Source organism: Lissotriton helveticus, chromosome 1_1 (genome assembly GCF_964261635.1).
Source record: "Lissotriton helveticus chromosome 1_1, aLisHel1.1, whole genome shotgun sequence".
Lineage (NCBI taxonomy): Eukaryota > Metazoa > Chordata > Amphibia > Caudata > Salamandridae > Lissotriton > Lissotriton helveticus.
Genome location: NC_136057.1, coordinates 1407258453 through 1407283058, shown reverse-complemented (window position 1 = coordinate 1407283058; position 24606 = coordinate 1407258453). Strand labels below are relative to the sequence as shown.

At 44.1% G+C, this 24606-nt stretch overlaps 1 protein-coding gene across 2 annotated transcripts in view; it reads left to right on the top strand.

Annotated features, from left to right (window-relative positions):
* LOC144826407 (tetratricopeptide repeat protein 39A-like) overlaps positions 1-6096 on the top strand; it is a 193987-nt gene extending 187891 nt beyond the window's left edge. The window contains exons 17-18 of one of the 2 annotated variants that reach the window (XM_078684720.1): positions 864-980; positions 1632-6096. In XM_078684720.1, coding sequence (XP_078540846.1) covers positions 864-980; positions 1632-1761 — 247 coding nt within the window. In that variant the 3' untranslated portion in view covers positions 1762-6096. The remainder of the gene's footprint in view (positions 1-863; positions 981-1631) is intronic. The other variant, XM_078684731.1, reaches the window with a different exon arrangement.
* The last annotated feature ends 18510 nt before the right edge of the window (positions 6097-24606 follow it).

Here is a 24606-nt window from a genome sequence, read left to right as displayed (position 1 = left end):
TTAAAATCATTATTTCTGCCCTTATTACCTCCCGCCTTGATTATGGCAATAGCTTGTTCGCTGGCATTCCTGCCTATGAATCCCGCCGCTTACAAGCTATCCAAAATCAGGCTGCCGTCTCATCTTTCATCTGCCCAAAACCCATCACATCACTCCCGTCCTTAAATCCCTTCATTGGTTGCCCATTTTTCAGAGATCTTTGTTCAAATTAGGGTGCCTTGTTTATCGGGCCCTTGATCATTCTGCACCTGCTTTCATCAACTCTCTGATTTCCCGTCACACCCCTGCCCGCACTCTCCGTTCATCATCTTCTGCCCTCCTCACTGTTCCCCGTTTTCACAAATCTCGCACTGGTGGAACCCGTTTCTCTGTTCTTGCCCCCCGGTTCTGGAACTCTCTTCCTCTTTCTATGCGCTTGATCCCTATCTTTTCACACTTCCGTAAAGCGCTAAAAACTTTTCTGTTTGCCCTGGCCTACCCCCGCTAATCCTCCTGGCCCTGTCTGTCCGGTTCTTTAGAGCTCCCAGCGCCAGGAAGCCGTTTTGGCCATCACGCGCTTTACAAATATTTTCATTCATTCATTCAGACTGGGCTCTCAGCCTTCCCTACATCACTGATGAAGTTGGACGCTTTAAAATAAAACAAATATGAGTAACTTGGCTTCTGGATAGGGTACTACGTTGCACACTTGAAAGCCAAAAATAGCTGCCAATTTCAATGGACTCACTGTGGCGTGTCTGTGATTTTAGTTGGGTCAGGAACTGCCTTGAGGCTGGGTGGGTAGAGGTATGGGATCGACCGAAATTGGAGTTTGTGCACACCTTGTCAACCAACCCTTTTCCTGCCTTCCCCTCTTTTTGCAGTGAGAAGAAGATAAAATATGACCACTACTTGATCCCCAACGCTCTACTTGAACTGAGCCTTCTTTACATACAGCAAGGTCGTGGCGAGGAGGCCATTCACAATCTGAGGCGGGCCAAGTAAGTTCACTGTTTTAAAAGGATATTCATTTAGTGCTACATAACACACAAGGGGTTTTCTTTTCTCATCATACAGGAAATTTGTAGCGAGGTTTCGCAAACCCGCAGAACTGGATACAGTTGGGTCATGAGAAGGCTGTGTAGGGGTCAAAAGCAACTAAGTTATTTTCTTAATGGAGATTATTGAGTATCAGAATAGTTGGGCCTGAGCTACTAAAGCAGTTTGGGTTGCGACAATTGAGACCTTGAGAAGCAGTAGCAGGATACTAGGGCTGTGGTCACATTGGGAGGTGGAGGACAGAGTAGGAGTGCATTTGAGGGAAGGCAACTGAGTTGAAGTTGAGGGTTTTGCAGTTACTATGGAGAGTTGGTGACCAGGTGGAGCCTGTACCGAATGCCACTAAAAATGAATTCCAATAAGCTGGTTTCTCGCAGTGAGCAAGTTGGGTACCTTGTAAAACTTGCAACCTGTAGAAGGGGTGATGCAGGTCATAATCTGACTTCCTGTCCAATTAGTAAGACTGTATTCCATACGGTCGAAAGTTCAGAAAATAGGAGTTTGTGCGTCTTCTTGTACAATTACCTTTTTGATTTACGCTTTCTTACCAAGGTTCTTTACTTTTTCATTTCCAAGTGTTTTTGTTTTTCCAGAAACAACTATAAGAATTACTCGATGGAATCACGGACCCTCTTCCGGATTCATGCAGCCCTTACCAAGTTGAAAGCTGGCGAGCAAGAAGATACTGTCACGGAGGAAGGAGACTGCAGCACCGCCTTTTAATTAAGGTCTACCTTCTTCGTCCTCCAAAAGCTTAATTTCCTGTATTCACCAAACACATCAGCTGCCGAAATAACACATCAAAGACCAATCGCAGAACTGGCCTGGCCCGGTGTTGGTTTCAAGTGCCTCACTTGTGATGCACCTTTGTGTTTTTCGTATAGTGAGAAAAAGCCATATATTTTATGTTGGAGGAAGAAGGCGTGGCAAATCTTTGAGGGCCTTGGAAATCATCTCATCCATGTTCTGGAAGAGTGAGCGCATCCCCTTATTGCAGCATCTATGTGCATGATATCCAGGTTACTAGACTATCCTAATACCAATGGGTATGCATGGGTTCTCTCAAGTATACCGGTCTAGCACACCTTCTATGTTAAGGCCTAAGCATCAAAGACCTATTTTTTTGTCTAGTAGATGCTGTGCGATTAACAGGATTTGTGCACAATCAGAGACTTTAGTGTGAGACACACCTGGGCCAGGGTACCCAATGTATCTTGGCCAGCTTTGGACTGTATACCATGTGAACGTTTACATCTATAAAAATCGTTGAAGAGGCGCTCAGGATTAACTTTTTTCCTTAATGGACTAAATTGGGCTAGCACAGAGCCCAATGCACAGATGCATGTCTTTGGTTCTAGTATGATTTGTCCCAAGTAAGGAACTATGACACAAAAAGTTACATTTGTAATGGAAATCGCAGAAGTCCCTCCATTTCACCGTTTCCTGTATGGATTCTCAGGCCCTGGCATTGTCAAAGGCCAAGCAACCCAAGTCAGTTTGGCTCTATTGCAGTGATGTTCTACACTGCAGAGGCAGCCCTCCTTTTTCCAGCGTCTCTAACCCCTCTGAAGGCCTTTGGGCGATTTAATGAGCGTGCTTCAATTCTGTGGGGAAATCATCAGGCATGTGTTCGTGATCACTGGCAATGTTTCTATTTTACCCGACTTTGGACAGAAGCATTTTGCCATTTTCATTTTTTTTTATTCTTGTAATAGCAGAGAAACGAAAAATAATTTGATAGTTATGTATATTTGAATGTAGTTCTTAAACTTAATGCCCTGTTTCCAAATCTTGCAATACCAGCCTTGTCTCCAACTGCAGTGTTCCACTATATATTTTGAAAGTCATTGCATCGTTTTTGTGTTACCACTGGTCCCCAACCAGCCCTAGATATGTTTTATTTTGAAATGCATTAACCGCATGCGTGCGGGCGGAATTCCGCTCGTATGCTGAGATTTTTAAAAGCGCATGTTACGTGACGAGCTGGGCTCGTCATCAGCGTGCGAGGAGGCTACGCCATGACGAGCCCAGCTCGTCATCAGCGTGGAAGGGGTTAATGCTTCTTATACCATGTTTGACTCGAGACTGCTGAAAAGTGTCATCATCTACATTCTTGCTGTGCTATAGTCAGTTCCCTACTTAGGGCCTTATTTATGAAGGCCTGCGTCACTTTTGTGTCACGTTGCGTCACATTTAGACACGCAGCGTAAATAAAGCACCATATTTACGAAGGGAAGCATCTAGGCAGATGCGTCACTTCATAAACCCCTGCGCTACATTATACCTGCGTCAGGTATAATGTATGCAGGGTGAGCGTTCCCCTGCAAGAAAGGGTCATAGGAGTGGGGCAGTGAAATCTATGAGATTCCACTGCACCACTTTGGGAACGCCAATGCGTCAAAACCTTACGCCTTCCTCATGGCAGGCGTAGGGGTGACGCAGGCCCTTTCACATGGGAGTTGCGTCACGCTTCTGACACAACGCCAGGAATGTGCCACTTTTGCGCCGATAGATACATCAGTAATCCTGACGTATCTGTCACTCCTTGCAACATGATGTGGCATAACGTAATTATGACGCATCATTCGTGTCGGAAGGAGGGCATACTGAGAAGTGTCTCATCGCTGCTTTCATACAGCAATGCAACACTTCTCATAAATGAGGCCCTTAGGATTTTAATGGTCAGCAGGGTTGGACTGTGTCATGAAAGGCTGTGTAGGTTCTCTGGGAACCCCACAGTACAAAATTGGCCTGTTTCCAACTTGTTGTGCTACAGTACTGCTAGATGCGGAAAATGCAACCCTCCTTCCCAGGGCATTTCCCTAAAACTCAAATGTAGTTTTTAACCATAAATGGTAGGGCTACTTCACCTATGGAAAGGAACCATCTAGGTTGGCTTTGACCCCCTTCAGAAGTTTCTCTTTTTCAAGAGCACATTATTTTTTTTTGTTTAGATATGTTCCTTACTATTAATGCATTCCATACTGTTTTAGTTTCACAGTAAAAACCTTTTTTTTTGTGGCAGGTGTTTTTGTTGGCAGTTTACAAACTCAGGTAGTTTTCCATTTTGTGATCTGCCCTTGGCTCGTAAAAAGACATTAGAGACTTCAGAGAAATTGCATTTAGATTAATTACAGAGAGAAAGGTGCAAAGCCACAGGTTGTATTACCTTGTTAGGAAGCACAGTGCAGGTTAATTTTGCACCTTTGCCTCTACTGTATCTGCACTGTATCTGCACACTGCACTCCCTGTTTCAAACTTCGACGTGCCTTCAAAAATCTGAAGGAAACCGAAAATGCTTGGAAAATATTTTTAACAAATAGGAGCAATGTAAAGAGTTTTTGTTGGGCAAACTAGAGGAAAAATGTTTTTTAAAGAAGCATATGTACCCTTGACCAGGGAAACTTTGGCGTGATTATAGGCCTTGGAAGCTTTGCAGGAAGTTAGAGAAACGTATGCCAAATAAAGCCTGGATTAACAGTTCAATGTCTGGCAAACTCTGGAAATTGGAGCTAGACTTGTGACAAGTCTGTTGTGCAAACGTGTTTGAACCAATACATTAAACCTGTTGGAAGATCACTCATTTTCCCGAGAAACTCAGGCCAGTCGAACATTTATCACAACACTTGTTTGTAGAGTTCATTCAGTCTTGTCGAACTTGGCTAGATCTGTTACAGATTTTCAGGTTAGCAACATAAATTCAAATGAAATTAATTTCATTACTCATTTGCATAGGCTCTTGTTATCTTTAAAACCAGACATGACTCTAGCCCGAAAGGATCTATGGGCCAGATGTAGGTAGAATAGATTTACCGATTCCTAATTACCGAAAATTACCGAATTTTACCGATTCGGTAATTAAGAATCGGTAAATCTGAGGGGTGGATATGTAGGTATTCCAGATGTGCTGGAATACCGAATCGGAACAATTCGGTATTTACCGATTCGGTAAATACCGAATCGGTAATGCCCATTCATTCCTATGGGCTTTGAAGCCCATGAATGGCCATTACCGATTCGGTATTTACCGAATCGGTAAATACTGATTTTCACAAGGGTGCAGGGGGTGTCACTTTGACACCCTCTGGCCCCCCCAAAACAGGCTCGGGTGCCATGTGGCAGGCATACATGCCCTAAGGGCAGGTCTGCCTGTCGTATGGCATAGGTGTACATGCACACATGTGCATGCACACCGGAATCGGTATTTTACCATCAAATTGGATTTGATGGTAAAATACCGATTCGGTAAGGCTTTTGGGACTCAGAAGAGTCCCACCTACATCTCAGATTTACCGAATCGGTAAAAATACCGATTCGGTATTTTACAGAATCGGTAAATTTACCGAATCGGTAAAAAATTGCCCCTACATACCGAAAACACATTTACCGGTCGGTAACGGCCGAAATCGGTCGGTAAATGGCCTGAAACGGCCACCTACATCTGGCCCTTTGTTGGGTGCAACTAATGTAGGCAAATGCAAGCATGATTTTGTGGTTACGCAGGTTAGGAAAGCAGAAGGTTTAATAAGGCCTGACTCACTTTTGGCACATGATGTGTATTTTTACTTTAAGTACTACTGAATTTTTAATACCATGCAGCCGCAGAGCTAGGCCTGTCTCATGTTAAAATGTTTTTGCAGTTTGGTGGTAATTTAACACCACTCATGCCTGCCTAACTAAAAGTAGAACATAAAGTAAATAGTCTTATAACTTGGGACATCACCACCTGTTCTTGGGAAACCCGCTTGCATCATGTGATCCTAAAGTTATGGTAGTAGCTGAGGTGCCTCAATCAGAAAGAGGTGACTTTTAGAGAATTTGCTTTTCATAGACTGTTAAGAACACTCGTTTTTGTCTCCTCTTGAAAGCACACAAGTGTAACCATCTCTAAATTACAACAATGCTTACATTATTTATTGTCCCAAGTGCAATTGTTTTTGGAGCATGTTCACATCCAATTGTTGTACCCACTGTTGCACAAACACACACTTTGTTTTTGGGGTTGTCTCTAGTGTTCATTGTCGAATAAAATGGTGGTATAGGTGACTATGGCAAACCCAACCAAACCTTCTCTCAATATTTATTAAGAGATATTTTCATTGTGCAGCCAGTGACCACCTCACTAATAGACGCTCTTTCTAGTCACGTCACAGGCCAACAACTTTCATAGCGTTCATTTGTGAATGATTAATGCCAAAAAATGAAGGATTTCTAAAGCTTCCCAGTCTGCAACTTTACAACTGGAAATTCTGGATGCTGCTATTTTTACAAACGTTCCCTGTTCTTGGTTAAATTGCCATCCAGGTTACTGTTGCTTAAATGAAAGACCGTGCCTTGTTATGATTGTAATTTAAATATGAATTCAAGTATAAGTTTCAGACCATGGTCCAAGGTCTGTAAAAATATTTTAATATATATTATATACATGAATAAGTAAATATAGTAATTATTTCTGTATAAAATAAATCATTTTTAGTTTGTGCAATATTATTGCGTCCTTGATTTAATATTTGCAGCGGATGAGAGTGGTGGCTGCCTCGTCTGTGGATGTTGGCATGAGTTGCAATATTTAATGCACTGCTTCTGCAGTAAAAATAGTTTAGCACTGCCCTTTGCCTCAGACATGCTGCATGACTGTTGAGCATCTGCTAGTGGAGTAGATGTTCCTTCCTAGGGTGAATGCTACTCCACTATAGGAACAGCTGGAAATTTAAGTGCAATGGTCAGACAGAAAGTGGATCAGACAAAGAAATACCAAAAACTCTATTAAAATTGGAAGAGGTAAAGTAAGTAATGATGCCTTCTGGCCATATCCGCGCTACATAAAATTGAAAATAAATAAATAAATCATTCAATGCAGATCTGGAGTTGCTCTCCCTTGAATGATTTCCTCAAAATGTGATATTTTGTACCGTGTCTCTGTTAAAGATCTCAAGGTTTAAACAGTGTAATTCCTACAGCAAATAGGTGTTGCCCATGGACCCTATGAAGCCAGTCTCTAATATTTGGAGTCCAAACATGAAACCGGGTTGTGTGAGAAGTGTGATCTCATGCACGCCAAGACCATCATTGAGCTAGAAGTGAAGCTATTCATGGCATGGGCACATAATGAATGCCGGACCCATCGCCGCTCCAGGTTCTGTCCCAGGACCTGACCCAGCTCCGTTTTGACAGGTATGTATTCGAAATGGAGTGATTCCAAGGATAAGGGCATCATTCTGGAAGAACACCACAGGAGGGATTCTTCTACTCCTTATTGCCGGTCTCACTCGAAGCAAATGTCTTCGAGCCAGCAGCGGTGTTCTCCGACTCAGGCCTCAACATCCTCCTCTGAGTTTATATTGGAGAAGAGAACACAGGCGCCACTTTCAGAGTCGGAGCCACCAATCCTTTTCTGGAGTTTCCAGAACTCATATTGGGGCTTTTAGCCAGGCTATGCTGGCCTTTTGAACTCCAATCTAACTCCCTTTTATGCGGCTTGTCTCTAGAGAATCTTCAGCCTATCCACTGCGTTTCCACCAGCAGCTCCATCGCCGCACTGGTCAGCTCTACTCTGCCTCTTTCTAACTCTATTCTGGCATCAGCAGTACCACGTCTGCCGCCAAAGCCTTACCAGCTACTCTGCCACCGTCATCAGTACCGTCTTTAGATCTGATACAGACAGACACATATTTTCTGAAGAATGCCATTTGATCAGGTTTAGATGCATGATACAGGAGGTGGTTCATGAGTAATCTTCCTACAGATAACATAACGTGTATATGTAGTTCACACGGAGGTATCTTGGTGCTGAATAACAGATGTTTATTGATACCCAACTCAATGGTACTCATTTTATCGACCTCCGATGGATGAAAGGCTGAGTGGACCCGCCGGGATATGAACCAGTGACCGGGAGGTCAAACACAGGCCCATGAAGTGGACGCATTAGTCCACTGAGCCACCAGACCCGGCAGATCCTTGCCTCGGGATGAGTACTTGAGTCCTCTTGAAACACATTTTTGGCTCCAATTCTGATCACACCCAAATGCTGAACATAGTCTACCATGTTGAAGATGGCAGCAGTGAGGAGAACCTACAGGCATGGATGAAGGTGCTTGTTTGGTACTGCAGAATGCCCATGGCCTGGATACTTCACAAGTCGAAGTCGGGCCTGAAGTGCTCTATGGAAGTCCTCCTTAGGAGTTGGCCTCGGTTAGGTCTGTGTTGTGCAAGGTTGCTGAAGTTCTAGAATTTCCCTTAGCAGTAGGAAACAAAGTTAGCCTCCTAATGGAAATCATGCAGCCTGCCTCCACAACTGTACAACCCTTGCTTCCATTCATCAAAGCTCTGATGGACCTCATCTCTTTTGTATGAAACAAACAAGCTTCTCCAGTGAATCAAAAAGTTGCACAAGCTTGTTTCTGTCGTGTGTAGACCTTGAGCACTCCAACAGGCTGGTGTGTGACTTATACTCTGCTCCACAAGCACTTCATATGCGTGCAGGAGTTATAGAACTCCAAACCATAACCCACACAAGTGTACTCGCCAACAGCCACAACAGTAAGAACATTAACTAGAATGCTGTAACTTGGAGCAAGTGCTACGCCTAATAAAACTCACTCCTGACAACCCAGCTGTAGAATACGCACATAACCAAACCAGAATAGGCGCCGCAGGACTTCCTCCTCACAAGTAGGGTAGTCCAACACGGTTAAGCTGCTTTCCCATATTCTTCCTTGACAGTGGGCTGACGCATACACCAACTCATTGCCATTGTAAAGATGAGATGAGGCCGATAACGATGAAGAAATAAAGATTTACTTCTAGTTCCAAGGTAATAACCCACTGGTGAGGAATGGCACAGCATGTCCATACACTGCTAGCTCCACACAGTTTAATGCCCCACATTCTACATGACATAACAAACATTCTATACCACTTTCCCTATCACATAACTAACACCCCATAACAGTTGCCCATTGCAATTGTCCTGTATTGAGTGACCTGAAGTTCTTGATGGGTTACATTTCTTCAGAGAATCTTGGTCAGGCTTCTGTCTCTTTTAAACAGTACCTTGATTTTTTTTCTTCCACTGCTTCCGAAAGGGAGTCAAGGCAGATTGAAGCTACGTGGAAGAAGTTCGTCTTTGGGGAGCCTGGCTCATCAATCTATTAAGGCAATGTATCTTCTGGCTTGTTACTCCTGTGCTTTGTAGGAGATAACCTAGTTGGGGGTTCCAAATCTTCCTGACCACCTCCGTCAACAGTTTGCGTTTGCTGAAGTGGTACGATATATAGGATGCAGCCATACAAATTGTCTCCTGTTTCCTGAATATGGTGGTTGTGCAGTCCCTGGGGCCCTTGTTTGCTGTCATCATGGCTGGCGGGCTCTGCTGCACCAGCTATTTATCTTCAGGACATGTCCTTTGATAGAGCATGCTTTTTTGGCTAGAACGCTGATTCAGCCCTAGACTGCTGCTAGCAAGGTAATGCCAAGGCCCACTCCATGCTAACTGGCTTCTAATAGGAAACTGGGTTTTTGTTGCAGTACCCACCCCCACACTTTTTACCTGGTATTTGATGCAACTTTGACTGAAGTGTACTGGTTTCCTGCTAACCAGGTCCCCTGTACTAGTGTTCTTTCCCAAAACTGTACAATAGCCCCTCCAATTGGCAATGCTTTTAGCACCCTCTATAAGTCCCTAGTAAATGGTACCCCTGGTACAAAGGGTCTGCGGCACTAAAGAGGGCTGCAGCACAGATTGTGCCACCCTGAGGGTCCCCTCGCCAAATTCATGCAGGGCTGCTATCGCAGGCTGCATGTTTTGGTGCAGACAGAAGAGAAAACAGTACCTGACACACATCCCTGGTGCCAGGCCCACAAACACTGCATGTAGTACTTGTAAGTCACCCCTACAGCAGGCCTTACATCCATAAAGCAGGGTGCTTGGTATTACATGTGAGGGCATAGTGCATGAGCAGATGAGCCCCTGTGCAGGTCAGTCCCATTACTGCCAGTGCAGGTGAACAAGGAAGCCATTTTAGAATATGTGCTGGACACTGGCTAAAACGCGTTCCCCCACTACATGATGGCTTCACTGAAAATAGGGATGTTTGGTATCAAACATCTCATGTTTGTAAACTGCACTGATTCCAGTATTAGATTTACCAATACATGCACACAGAGGACACTTTGGAGGTGCCCCCTAAAACCTACTTTCCTCTGGTGTGCCCACTGACTGATTTCTTCTACCAGAGACACTGTTCTGACCTTCTAGGGTGAGAGCCTTCTGCTCTCAGGAGACCCAGAACAAAAGGCTGTCTGGGAAGAAGGTGTCACATCGCCTCCCACTGGGTGACCTGCCGATTAACCTTCCTAGGCCGGCAAGCTTCAAAGAGCTGCCGCTTTTGAAATGCGAATCTGGCTCCCCTCACAGGAGAGGAAGCCGACCCCCTTTGGAACCGTAACAGGCAGGAAAATTAGCTAGTCAGGTAGGTGTGCCACCTCTAGGCTAGTACCACCCCTAAGGTGGGTTAAACTGAGGTAGCCATGGTCTATGGCCATCATTATGGACTGTTGCAATCCAATTGCTGGATGGTACACACAACCGTTTTTGGAGCTTTATAATTGATGCCAGCTTTCTACTTAATAGAGGTCTTCTCCTTACATGCATTGTAACACACCTTCATTTTTTAAATTAATTATTTTATGCTGTCGGCCTCATTGACCTTTGGGACTCAAACCCTCTCCCTGAGGAAGTCACTAGAGCAGCCATTCCCAACGGCAAGGACATAGGACATGCACCACCGCACATGGTGTTTTTTCACTTTCGAGCAGCGGGTGTTCATTTACTACACTGAGCAACTATCTGTAAATATTTTAATTGTATCCTATGTTGTGTGCGCATGTATATATATAATCGGCAAGATAAACATTTCTATATAGATTACTTGGGTCATATCGTGTTATGCATATGGCAATATGGTATTGCATATTGGGTTCCAAAATAATACCTATATGGACCTTGTTTCTTTGATGTTGTGCACAGACCCCTGTCCATGTGGTTCTATTGGTTGATCTTATGATATACATACAGAGAACCACGTGGCATCTCACAGCTCAGAACACAGACACCTGGGGACGAAAGTATGCTATCCAATGCCAATTTGGTCAACCCATCAATCCCTCTCAAGAACATTAAACTCCAAAATAGCACAAAAATAACAAATTAGTCAATGACGATCTGCTCATTCTGAAACACAGAGGAAGAGCCTTTGAGAAACATTGGATGGTAAACTCTGCAGAATCCATGTCCCCAACTATAACGATGATTGCACCGGGGTCAAAAGGCTCACATCCTGGCACACATCATAGAAGTAGAGAAGAAAAAATAACTTTTCAGAGGCTGTAAATATTCAGCATCATTTAAGCCAAACCTATCTGCATTGCTTCCCCAAAAACATCTCTCAAATTAGTTGATGTCTTTCTTAACCTACAAAATCCACACCTTCTGAATTTCTTAGAATATACCCCCTCCCCCCCCCCCCCGCGCACCACTGCTCACAACATTTACCATGGCTCTGGTAAGACGTATCTCCAAGAACCTTGCCTTTTTCAAACATATTCACTATTACCTTCTTCCTGTCATTACCATGTTGGTCATTTCCTAATTTGTCTCTGAGAACATTTCCAAAGATAGCTTACATAACTATGCTCCTCAAAAGAACAGATGCAGGTCATGTGTAGGCCCCTGTGCATCACAAAGGCCCATCAATCAGTGTCATTTCACAACTTTCAATTCATTAAGTAACCAACAACGTGTTTCTCGACTTACTGTCAGGTTTTTGTCCAAAGCATGGTATAGGTAAGATCACCTAACATTATGGATGCTATCTGTATGGCGCTGTCGATGTAGAGGCCATAGTCCGGTACCCTTAGGGAAAGTCTCAATGGCCTTCTTAGTTTCAGGTCCCGACTTATAGTGCAGTGAAAAAGAATCTACTGCAGCCTGAGACTATTTATATTCAATGATGTTTGCACAGGAGGCTAATCCTTGAGCAGGAATCCATCCGGACTGCCAGGGTTTCTTTGAATGAAGTGGAGCTCCCAGAGGGATAGGCTTCTCGTAGCCACAAGCACTAACTGGCTTTCCATTCTCCTAGGGGCAGAATAGGAGTGGGGGGATTTACCCTCAAACTGCCTCCTCAACATAAGGGGCTGAAATCTCCACTAGGCAGGAGGGACAATAAATGTTGAAAAAAAATAAAATGAAGCAGGATTTAGGAGTTTATTATCTTGGGGCTGTGCTCCAATTTTGGCAAAAAGAAGCGGCTTCCCTCAAACGTTGTGAGGATGTAAGTCCCACTATATCCCAATGATACTTATTTTGAAAACGTAATAAATGAAATGTGGGCTGCCGCTGTGCTTAATTTGAGTGGGTGGTTGCAGGTGGGGCTCACCAGCGCTCATTTTTGGGAACCAGCACTTTAACCCAGGGCAAGAGAGAGAAAAACGCAAAAGAAAGATGAAGGTAAAATCCTGGAAAAACAGTGACAAAAGGAAGAAAATAGGGATTAAAAGAACCAGCAAGAATGTGAAATAGGATAAGAGTGTCAGGTGGTCGATAAAAGAGGCATGAGATGGAAATAACATTACGTAGCCGTGGTATTTGGCACTCACATTTGATAGGGAAGGCCGAAGGCTTCTGAGCAAAATTTTGGACCCTGGCACTTATTCTTTAATGAATTAAGCACTGGGCACCCCTTCAACTGCACGGTAAGACTACTGTGCACCAAGAATGGTGGAAGGGCATATACATGCACAACCTGCCCAAGAAAGGCCTACTAGACACAAGCTGTAGGAGAGTAGGGTCTGCTTCCCATGGTTACCCCCCACTCTTTGCTGTGTTTCACTCGTTTTTCGACTTTAGTCTGGCTGTGGCCCTGCTAATCAGCCTAGCTGTTCTCTCTCTAAATTGATACCATGTACTTTAGGTATATACCTGATTGGCTACTGGGTCACCTTTGTGAGTCCCTGTATATAGTACCTTAGGTACCCAGGGCATAGGTACCCCAGAGGCCTACCAGGGGCTGAAGCATGTATTGTGCCACCCCTGGTTTTCCTTCCAAACTGACACCACAGGTCTGCACTTGCAACCTGGGTACGGTGGTGTAAGCACCCCTTACGTAGATGTAGTATACCTATTGCTACCTTTACATATAGACACATAGTAACCTATAAGTCACTCCTATGGCAGGCCTTGACAATCCTGAAGGCAGAGTGCTTGTTTTGTGTGAGAGGGTGCCCTAGCATGAGCTGAGCCCATCTGCAGCTTTCGGAAATATCTCCTTATAGCTGTTCTACGATATAGCCATACAATATACTCTTATGTGTATTATAATCCTCGCGGTTAATGCTAACTTTGGGTTGGCTTTATCAAAACATATCGTGTTTGGTGTCAAACACTTTGGAATACTACCCACCCCCCTGCCAGTTCTGGCAGCGGGGGTAGCATTCCACCCTTCTAGAGGGAGAAGACATGTACACACTGGTATACCCGGTTAAAGTTAAACAGAGCCCCAGCATCACAAAATGGATGCTGCTACCACAGACACGAGTCATGAGTCTGCCCTCCTGCTGCCGGACAAAACTCCGGCAGGGGAGGCCTGGACAATAGGTTTCCTGTCCAGGGAGGGGCTGGCACCTCCCCAGACAGGCTTTAGTGTGTTGGGGCAGGGTGGGTTGCATTCAGTGAATGCTTTTCAGACACTGCCGGGGGCACACAAGGTGCTCCATGCATTTCTCAGTTCAAACCGGTTGCTGGGGCACTCAGGCTCTGGCGCAAAACTGGACAAAGGGGAAGGGGTGTAACCACCCCCTCCCCAGGTCCACCCATAGGTAGGACCTTAGAGTTAGTCCAACCCCTAAACTTACTATCAGAATAGGAACCCAGTCCCTAGGACTTTAGATTACCCTGGACGAAACTCTGCAACATATATCTTGGACCTTCGACATTCCATATCGACTGGAAGACGGAAGAAATCTCCCTTGTGGTCAAGGAGTGACCACCCTGTTCAAACAGGCACCAAAAGCATCTTTGCTGGTCCGCATTTTCGAGGCTCCCGCCGGATCCTGAAGAATCTGCGACACAGGACATGGACTTACAGACATCTCTGAAGCTGACCCGAGATCCCAGCAAAGCTGAGACCTGTAGCTGACACGAGAGACGTGGGACCGGAACTCCTGGAAATCCTGCATTTTTGCAATTGCACCTACTTCCCGAGGTATCCCGAAATTGTGCATTGGGGTATTTGAAGCCCTTGCCCGAGCACCTTTTGCACCGAAGTACAGAGGCCAGCACTCCACGAGTGACCCGTGAGTCCCCTTTCTTCACCACAGCTCGAGGCTCCTTCGCAGCTCCTAGTCCATTGGCTAGTGAGCCCCCACGAAGGCCAATCCTTTGTTTCATGAGCTTTCCTGGTTGCTCCAGATGTGCTTCCAAAGGAGGAGTCCCCCAGACCTTGCTGGTCTGAACCAAAGCCAATCTTGTCATCTTGCGTGGGTTGCTGTTGCCGAGGCTTGTTGGGTCCAATCCGTATTCTGACGCTGCAGCACTCGACATCCTTCGTGGGACAGCTCGAATCCAGCTCCTGGTCCTCGTGGCTGAAGAGTCAAGATTCACCTCTTTCACCTGAAAACACCAGACATTGGTTGGCATCTTCCTATCGCCATCCTGGTCACTGGCTAGTGACCCAGAATGTCCACTCTGCTTTCTGGTTCGTCACATCTCCGATCCACCCTTGGATCCACCCGGACACTTTTCCTCTGGTTGCCTGCAGCATTTCTTCGCAGCTCTCCCTTGGAATCGACGACGAAACCCGACACCAAAAGACACCTATGCACCCGGCTTCCCTGGGTGAGGTAATACGAGTACTCCGGTGCTCGCATGGGTCTTGACTTTCGAAATGTCCTAATCTAAAAGGGTTCCATCATAGTTCACCTCTAAGTGCCCTTAATCTTTAAAATTGTAACTTGTTCGTTCTCCATAGAAAGTCAATGGTGATCCACGGCTGTGTTTAGACACCTCACGCGTCTCCCGTGGGCCTCCTGCGTCCCTACCTTGGGTGGTTCCTGGTAGCCACAGCGTTTCTACAGGCCCTAGGCCTGCTTTGTAACCCTCACGTGGTTCTTATACCACTATTTTAAAATATGGTTTGTGAGGCCCCTAGGGCATAACGTATACTGTGCAACTTATCGTATGCTAATTAAGTTCCTTGTATTGTACTTTTACCTCTGACCTCATAAAGAGTCCAGAGGGGTTGTGTTTAGATTAAATACATATATATTTGATATATACCTTGTGTGGTTTGCTTTCATTTGATCATTCAAGAGATTATAACTGGTAAAACAACTTGCTTAACTCGCCTCTAAGTCTTAGCCTGAAAGCTGCTCTCCACAGCTGCCACTAGGATAGCTTTCTATAAAGGTTGACTTTAAGCATATCATCAATAAGGGTAGTTTGGACTGGTGCAAGGTGCCCACTAGAATAGTGGCCATCATATGCCAGGCCAACTTCTCACACAAGCTGAAATTGTTTTTCTTGAAGGAAGCATTCCCCTGGTATGTTATGTTAATTGGGCTCTTCTATAGCGCAACGGCTACTCACGATGGAGTGTCCCGGCGCTTTGGCGAAGAGGACCGTTATTGGAAAGGAAACATAACTGGGATTAAAAGACTTCACAATTCATAAGTAAAAAGCCAGGTTTTTAATGCCTTTCTAAAGGACATCAGACTAGGGGCCTGTCTAAGAGCGAGAGGCAGTTCATTCCAAGCGCGTGGGGCCAGGTAGTGGAACGAGCGCCCCCCTTGTCGCGTGCGTTTGATGGATGGAACGAACATTTTGAACAAGGAGGCAGAGCGAAGAGCTCTGCTCGGTTTGTAAAGAACAAGACGCTTTCTAATATACCTGGGGCCCAAGTCATGAAGAGCCTTATAGGTTAAAGTCAAGCTCTTGAACAGCACCCTTTTGGCTATAGGGAGCCAGTGCAATTCCTTGAGCAGGTTAGAAGCACTCGCTCGTCTAGGAAGACCATAAATAGCCCGCGCAGCTGAATTTTGCACAACCTGGAGTCTCCTTACCAGATATTTAGGAAGGCCTAAATAAAGGGCATTTACATAGTCCATGCGTGACCCTACCAGTGCTTGGACGATAACCCTGCGATGGTTCACGGAAATCAAAGGAAGGAATTTCCTGAGCATCCTCAGGATACCGAAACATTTCCCTGCAAGACTGGCTATTTGGGGTCCAAAAGTCAACTCATTGTCTACAATGATGCCAAGATTTTTAGCCTTGGTACTAGCATTGGTAGGAGGGAAAAGATCCTGGGGCCACCAACTTTTCCAGTTTGGTTCAGAGACACACCCGAAAAAAAGCAGCTCCGATTTATCGGAGTTGCATTTCAGGCCGTGTCTCTTGAACCAATCAAAGACTGCTTCTAAACAGCCTCTGATACGTGTCCCATCAAACATCTCATTCTTGTTCTGGGTGGGTATCAGGCTAGCATCTAAACCCTCGCCTTCACAAAACCACAGGCAATACCTCTTCTAGGAGGGCAGATAGGAGAGTATCCCCAATGCCTGACTCAGTGAAAGCTGAAAGTTCCACTAGATACGAAGGCTAGTGTACGGAAATGCCTCTTTTTGCATGATCACCCCCACCATTTTGGACTGTACTGCTGGTTTTACGGGACATCCGGGGGCAAAAACAGAGAGGGGAGATCAGTGCCCAAACGTGTTTTTCCATGAGCATTTAGTTCCCCCAGGTAGCCTCACCTCTAGGGTGAGCTACCAAGCCCCCAACCTCCAAGAACAGTTCAGGCATCTTGGGAGTTGGCAGAAAAGTGCACTCTGGGATTGCTAGATGCCGCACATTGCTGGAGGTCACACAGGGAAGGAGGGATCCTGGTAACTTATTGACTAGCGTCCGCATTATACCCCAGGACACTTTCTGGGCATACATATGGCACCCTGAGAATGAGATCACTACGGAACTGCAGAAAAGACCGAAGGACTGCCTTGCTGATCCCTGGACCTAGCAAAGGAATGCTGCACCCTCTGCTGGACTGCACCTGCCGCACCTTGGGCTAGCAAAGGGAGGACTGGGCGTGCTGCTCCTGTCCCGAGGAAAAGATGCTCCTGAGCCCCAATCCAAAGAAGTTACTCCACGGGTCAGTCAGATGACCCACTGGAACCAGCATCAGGGCCATAAAAGCTGAAGTAGCCCAACTCGGTAAGTTAGTAACCATTTCAGGAGATTCGTCGCTGAGCTGATGTAGCCCAGCTCGGTAAGTCAGTAACCATTTTGGGAGATTTGTTGCTGACTGCCGCTGGGTGCCCAAACAGATCGATCCTTGACAGCCAAAAGTTGCACCTGAGGTATCATCTGAATCCAGATTGGTCACCCAAGAGGGAAATCGCTGAACCTGCTGTGGTCGAAGAGCGGCAGCACAGCAGCGCAGCAGCAGGTGGCTTTCTACTGGCTCAAAAAGGACCTCGAGGGACCAAGACCTCAGTGGCCAAAGTTGCCCTGCCTGACCCATGGACCGAGGAGTAACCTCATGGACACCCTGTCGACCGCACAACACCCAGAGCATCCTCCTTCTCCTGCATCCTCAGCATAAGGACCACTCCATTAAAGTCTATGGCAGTTATGATGTAAAGTTTACAACTGGAATGGTGAATGCTTTGGTGAAGAGGTAGCTATCCAAATATTCCTTAGTGCCCTTCCCCCCGGCCTCCTTGATGGATTTGGTTGTCCCAGTTGGGCTAGATTAGCGGAACACAACTCTTCTAAACTTCAAAAGTTTCCAAACTTTACAGATATCAATGATTGTTTGCCATTGTTGCAAAAGTACTGAAATTAGCATTTACTTAAAAGATATATATCGCTGGAACCTTCTAGTGGATTTGGTTCATCTTGAGCTCTAAAAATATTATCTATTTTTATAAATTGGGGTCATATTGCTTTCCTGTTGTGTGGCTTTCTTATTTCGTGGTTAGGTGCTTCTAAATGCTTTACAATAGTTACTTTGTTTAAGCCGTGCTGCATGTAGCCACAGCTACCCAGGGTTGCACTAAAAGTTTTGCAAACGAACCTGACTGGACTCAAGACAGTTTTTGCTAGTGTATTACATGGTACGGTGAATTCAATTAAAGTGTCACCATATCACCTTGGTCACATCCCTGTACTGTGGGCACACCTTTGGTTCTTGACCAAGCAAAATTCCACAAAAGAATAGGTTTCAGCGATTTATTTAAATGTCATCATTAGTCTTCATGATAACTTTCTGTATGACATTTTTTTCATGCATTTATTTTCATCGTATTTCATATTTCATATTTCAAACTGCTCCAATGCATTTCGGGTAGTACGCCCTTCCTCCGGGAGCTCTATAAGTAATAAAAGATATAGCACTAAGTGTTGGAACCGTACAACAAAATGTAATTAAACGTAACAAGCAGGTGGGGGCCAGTGAGGCGTGTTGTCGGGGTGACCGGCGTCTATGAAATACAGTATGAGGTGCTGATGAAGTGACGTGATTTTATAATATATATCGTGTTCGGAGATATTTAAGTGCCTATAGCGATTGAAGGTTAGAAAGACGTCCTGAACACTCACGTTTCATCCGACGTTCGAATAGTCTAAACATAAGAAATTAGGGGGGGAATGCGTTAGGATCAAACCTACCCGCAGTCATTTGGCAACACGGGTTTTTAAAAAATCTAGTTGAATGGGTAACGGCAGAATACTGCTAACTTACTCGATTGTTAGTTGGCTCCGTGGCTGGTGAACTTCTATCGGCATTCGTGATCAAAGTGTTGTCCCGGAAGGGGATGTTAAGAAATGGGGAAGGTGTGATGGATAGTGAAATAGGATTACAATACGGTGGCCATATTGGGTGGGTACGGGTGAGACCTGAGTAAGTTCGAGTGAAAGCTTCTCGTGACTAGTGAATGAATATAGGTAGTGAGGTAATGAACATCATATGGTCAGTAACAAAATAAAATTATGATCGCAAAATTATAATAAACAAAATTATCATAAGCAGCACTACTGGAAATTAAGTATGCGACATATTACACCTAAAGGTAGGTGTTTCATAAATAACAAGAAAATTCCAGGCGATCATTGAGTCCCATTGGTTTCATGGACTGCATTTTGAAAATCCACGCAATCTCTCTTCTCAACAGCTGTTTACTATTGTCAATACCTTCATGTTTTGCAACCACCTCAAGTATCAAGAACTTGAGTTGGGAAATATTATGTCTGGATTCAGTAAAATGTACTGCCACATTCGACTTTGAATTCTGCATCCTGATATTTGATTTGTGCTCATTAATTTGAGTCTTGATCTTCCTTTCAGTCTTACCAATGTAAATCATGCCACATGGGCATTTAATGAGGTATACAACGTTCTGCATATTACATGTGGCGTTGACTTTCAGTTTCATTTCATTCCCTTTCATGGGATGATTTATGGAATTGCCTTTGATGATATTGTTACAATTTCCGCAATTCATGCAGGGTCTAGGGCCTTTGTAATTCACTTGAGTGTGTGTCTTTTTGCTGAGAATCTCTTTGAAATTTGCACTGCGAGTGTATGCGAAGATAGGAGAATTTTCGAAAGTAGTTCCAAAGTCCGGTTCTGCAGTCAGTATAGGCCAGTGTCGCATGATGATTTTTTTGTAGGCTACACTAAGCGTAGAAAATTTGGAAACTAAGACCATTCTGGCTTCCTTATTTTTAATGGATCTAGACAAGAGTTTCTCTCTCGAAGTTTCTAATGCTCTTTTTTTTTTTTGCCTTCTGGATCACCAGTTCTGGGTATCCTCGGTTATGAAATCTTCTTCCCATTTCGTCCAGTCGCATTTCAATTTGTGTGGGATTGGAAGTGATCCTTTTAACTCGTAGCATTTGTGATACTGGTAAATGCTGTTTAAGTGACCCTTGGTGGAAACTTGCATAATGCAGTGTATTGTTCCTGTCTGTGTTCTTACGGAAGAGGTCCGTTTCTACACCAGATTCAGTGATGGTAATCTTTACATCCAAGAAAGTTATGGTTTTGTTGTTGATCTCCCATGTGAATTGTATGTGTTCATTTGCACAGTTCAAAGCATTTAGTGACTGTATCAGGGTTTCTTCTGAGTTCTTCCACACGATGAATACATTGTCAATGTATCTCGCGTACATTTTGATATTTTCAGTCCAGGTTGGGTTGTCAGATATTTTCTTCTTCAAAATATTTCATGTAGATATTGGCGTAGGTCGGTGCGGCGCAATTGCCCATCGATGTCCCGGATAGTTGGAGATACCAATTGTCATCATGTTGAAAATAGCTGTGGTAGAGCGTGAAAATCATTAACTCCATTAGGAATGTTTGCATACCTATTTCTATATCACTTTCGAGAATATCTTCCCGCAATCTTCCCACGACTCCTCACGGCTAAAGACGCTGTGGGCAAGTGGTGGAAGTCGCTCTGTCAGTGATAATTCCGACTCGACAGGGCCCTAGACTTGTAGGTGGAAGAAGCATAGTTGACTGTCAATCTCTCAGGAGTTCCTTCCATCAGAGGCTCTGAGCTTCTGGTTTGGTGCTATTTCTGCTCATCGATCCACTGAACTTGCAGACTCGCTTAACTTGCAGACTCTGCTGGAGTCGGCATGTTCCTCCTGGCTAAAGCCTTTAGCCAGGAGGAACATGGCGACTGAGGAGTCACGGGAAGATTGTCTCATAACGAGACGAAACACGTGTCGGCTGGTTTACTTGTTATGAACATTAAAGACACCACCTACCAACGAAAGACTTAAAGAGATATCAATTATTATTGTTCAACTGATAGGCTTTGTCCTGGCTTTCCAGGGTCGACACCAATTGACTGTATATATTTTCTAGAGTGTGCAGGGGTATTAGAGTAGCTGTCATTAAACCACGTATGTGAGTAACCATTTTATAGAGAGAACTGTGGGAACGTAAGACAGTAGGATATTTATGGTTTGTCACCATGTTCTCATAGGTGTCTATATTCCAGAAATGGGTGAAAGGGTACCACCTGGAGGCCACACCACCCTGAGATAAAAACACACATGATAAACCACGAGTATTGTGTTGGAACCGCATTTTCTTGTATTGACTTTGATATTTGGAGGGAATTCTGTGTAAGAAACTCGACCCACAAATGTTTGATGTTTTTACAGTAGTCTGGTTAAGAGAAAATTGAAAAATCTACACAAGCCGAACCACCCTGGAGCCATGACTTCTTTTGGACCATTAGCCGAGCCCCATTTATTGGAACTCTGAACCAGGTTCTGACAGCTTCTCGATCATTTCCTCACTGCATTGCTGCTACCCCATAAAAGCTTAACATCTGCATTCTCACCTACCTCGAACCCTTGCAGACAGATTGTGTTTTTTAATGGAGTGTACTTCAGCCCTCAAAAGAAAAGGGGCCTGTGAGCCAGGCCATCCTTAAAAGAGCACAGCGGAGCCCACAGCCAGCAACATCCATGAATATATGAATTGGTTAAAAGAAAGAGCACATTTCCTTGGTAGTCCCGGACACTGAAGGGAACTATTTTATGTGCATTTGTGCTTTTCATAAAAGGGCAGAACCAGTCACTCTTCCGATAGCTGTAGTAGACTAACCCATTATCCCATTCTGTAAGACCTAGTAGGTGGAGGAAAAAGGCGAGTGACACAGCAACAAACCAATGTATGAAGTGGGCTGGCTGAACGTCCTCTAGATAATATGTATCAATTTAGTAAATTAAATAAATGCCGGCTGACGGGATTTGGAGGCTAAATGCCAATCTTAATTGTCGGTCCCTAGTGAAGCATCAATGGGACATTTTCAACTTTCTTACAGACCATGGGCCAGATGCAATCTTTCTTACAGAGACATGAATAAATTCTGCCTCAGGGCCTGGTGTGATTATAGCTCTGCCATCTTCTTACCAAATACCAAGAGTGGACCGAGAAAATAGGATAGGCAGTGGTATCCCTATTATTTCTAAAGAGTACTATGTATGTAAAATTGATAAACTTTCAATTCCAGATTGTGAAGTTCGTGTTTTTTTTCGCTATCACTTGCCCATAACTTCACCATGTCTGGAACCCTAATATATCCCTCACCGGTCAATGCGACTAGAGTTCAAGCATCTCTGAAGCTCTTGCATCATTTATTCTCAAAGGTGCCAATTCCACCATCTTGGGCGATCTTAACATATACTTTTATAATGCAGACTGCAATACAGCTACATCTGTAATAGATGATCTTGCTGCACTTGATATGCAGCTTATTATGAAGTTCCCCACTTACGCTGCTGGTCACTTGCTGAATCCTATTTTTACAAATCTCAATAACATCCAGACTGACCAGCCACTAACCCTGCCATGGTATTACCATTTCGCAGTCCCATTCTTGCTCTTTCAGGAGGACTTATTCATAACTGTCAGAAGAGCTCCACTCGCAAGAGAAGGTCGAAGTTGGATTTTCCTGCTTTAAATTCATTACTCGAAGCCAATCGTACCGTATTGAGTCACTCTGTGGAAGCAGCTTCTTGCAACCTAGATGCATTGATCAGATCCTCCTTTGATGGTTTCAGCCCCCACTACACATAGAAAACAAAATAGAACCCTTGCCCCGTGGTACGAGTCACTCTACCACTTGGGGAGGGGGGTACAAAGGTCTGCAAAGAACATGGCCAAAAACCTACAATAAGGATAAACAAAGCTATAGGAGGGCTTTGAATGACTATCAGAAATAGTGTTCCACCGCTGGAGCCAAGTATTATTCGGATGAAGTTGCTGAGGCAAAAAAACTGCCCCAAGTATGATTAGCCCTTAGGAATGATTCTGATCAGGCTCTTATGGTCTCTTCTACTCCACTCTTTCAAGCCCAAAGTGATATAATTGCAAATTTCTTCTTTAAAAAATAAAAACAAAACTATGACGATACCCAAACTACATTTTCTGATAATACTAAACTACACCATCTAGCCTCGGTGTGCTGCAGGGTTCTACCCCTAGCCCACTTCTTTTCAATCTAAATGTATTCAGAGATTGTGAAATCCCACAGGCTCACACATTTCTCGTACGCCGATGACACACAGATTGTGCTATCCTTATCCGCCAAGAATAGCCCCAATGCAGAAACCCTTGATACTTGTCTTGCCCAAGTCTCAGCATGGATGAACATCAACTTGCTGAAATTTAATGGGTACAAGACAGAGGTTCCGCTAGTTGGCAATCACTCCCACCTCTGGGATCTTCATCTTTGGCCATCTAACTTGGGTATGACTCCCTCCCTAGTTCAGGTGGCAAAAGGTCAAAGTGTATGGATAGATGACAAGTTGACTGTAAAATCAAGATAAATGCTCATGTTAGAATGACAAGATTAAGTTTATTCCAGAGAAAGGATAAATCTCATCCATCAGCTAGCTTCAGCCAGGTGCAACTGACTTGCTAGGAACTTTTCAGCATTCCATTGCCATGGAGCTAATCAAACAATAACTAGAGCACAAAAAGGAGATAAGTAAATGAGCACGATGGTACACATCTTCCCTCCACACAAAGAGCTCGCAATAAAAAAAACTTCAGATTAAATGATACATATTAAAAAGTTCATATTAAAATCCTTGAATCTAGAAGGTACACTTTTTATTCTACGTTCCCGATCGACAGGGATAGGAGTCTCGGTAGAAGTATTAAAATGAGGCTTATTTATGTCAGGCTTAATCTTGTCACACATCAACTTCTTTTTTTTAACACAACCACCCTATTAAGATTCCAGATGCAGGAATCTTCTGTCTTTATAGCATTGATTAAAACATTAACAACTTTGTGAGGCTTTAAAAATAAACCTGAAGCTTTTCTTCCCAAAGGTGCTCTAACCATGACAAGATAACAAACATTGACAACAGTAGATTTCACCGCTTTCCTAGCATCAACATTTTTTTCCTAGCAATTGCTTTCTCTTCTTCATTAATTTCCACATGAGTTGAGAAGAAAAACCTTTTTTTTTTTGATTCAGCAACGTTCACCCAGAAAGGTGCCACCAAAGTATTGGGTTGTTTTTTAGTAAGACAAAAGGTGAACAGCCAGTGGTAGCATGTGGAGTAAACCTATATGCTTCTATCCTTTTGTTCAATTCATTTTTCCAATCAAGTCCATTTTGTTTTGACATATAGAGATGGTCTCTTTAAGAAACACGTATAAAGCGTTCCACCATACCATTACTTTCTGGGTGGTAAAGAGCACATAGTTTGTGACCAATAGAACAGCGGTGTAAAAAATCTTCCCTTTCACGTGACACAAACTGCACACCATTATCAGGCAGGAGAGACCCAGGCAGACCTTCACGTGTAAAAATCTCTTTGAGAAATGTAATTACAAGTTTTGTGACAATATTTTTCGTAAACTTGATCTCAGACCACCATGAGAAGATATCAATCAGAACAAAAACATAAGTCTCACCACCATTACAAGACACAGGACCCAAAATGTCGAGAGCAAGTTCCTGCCATGGACC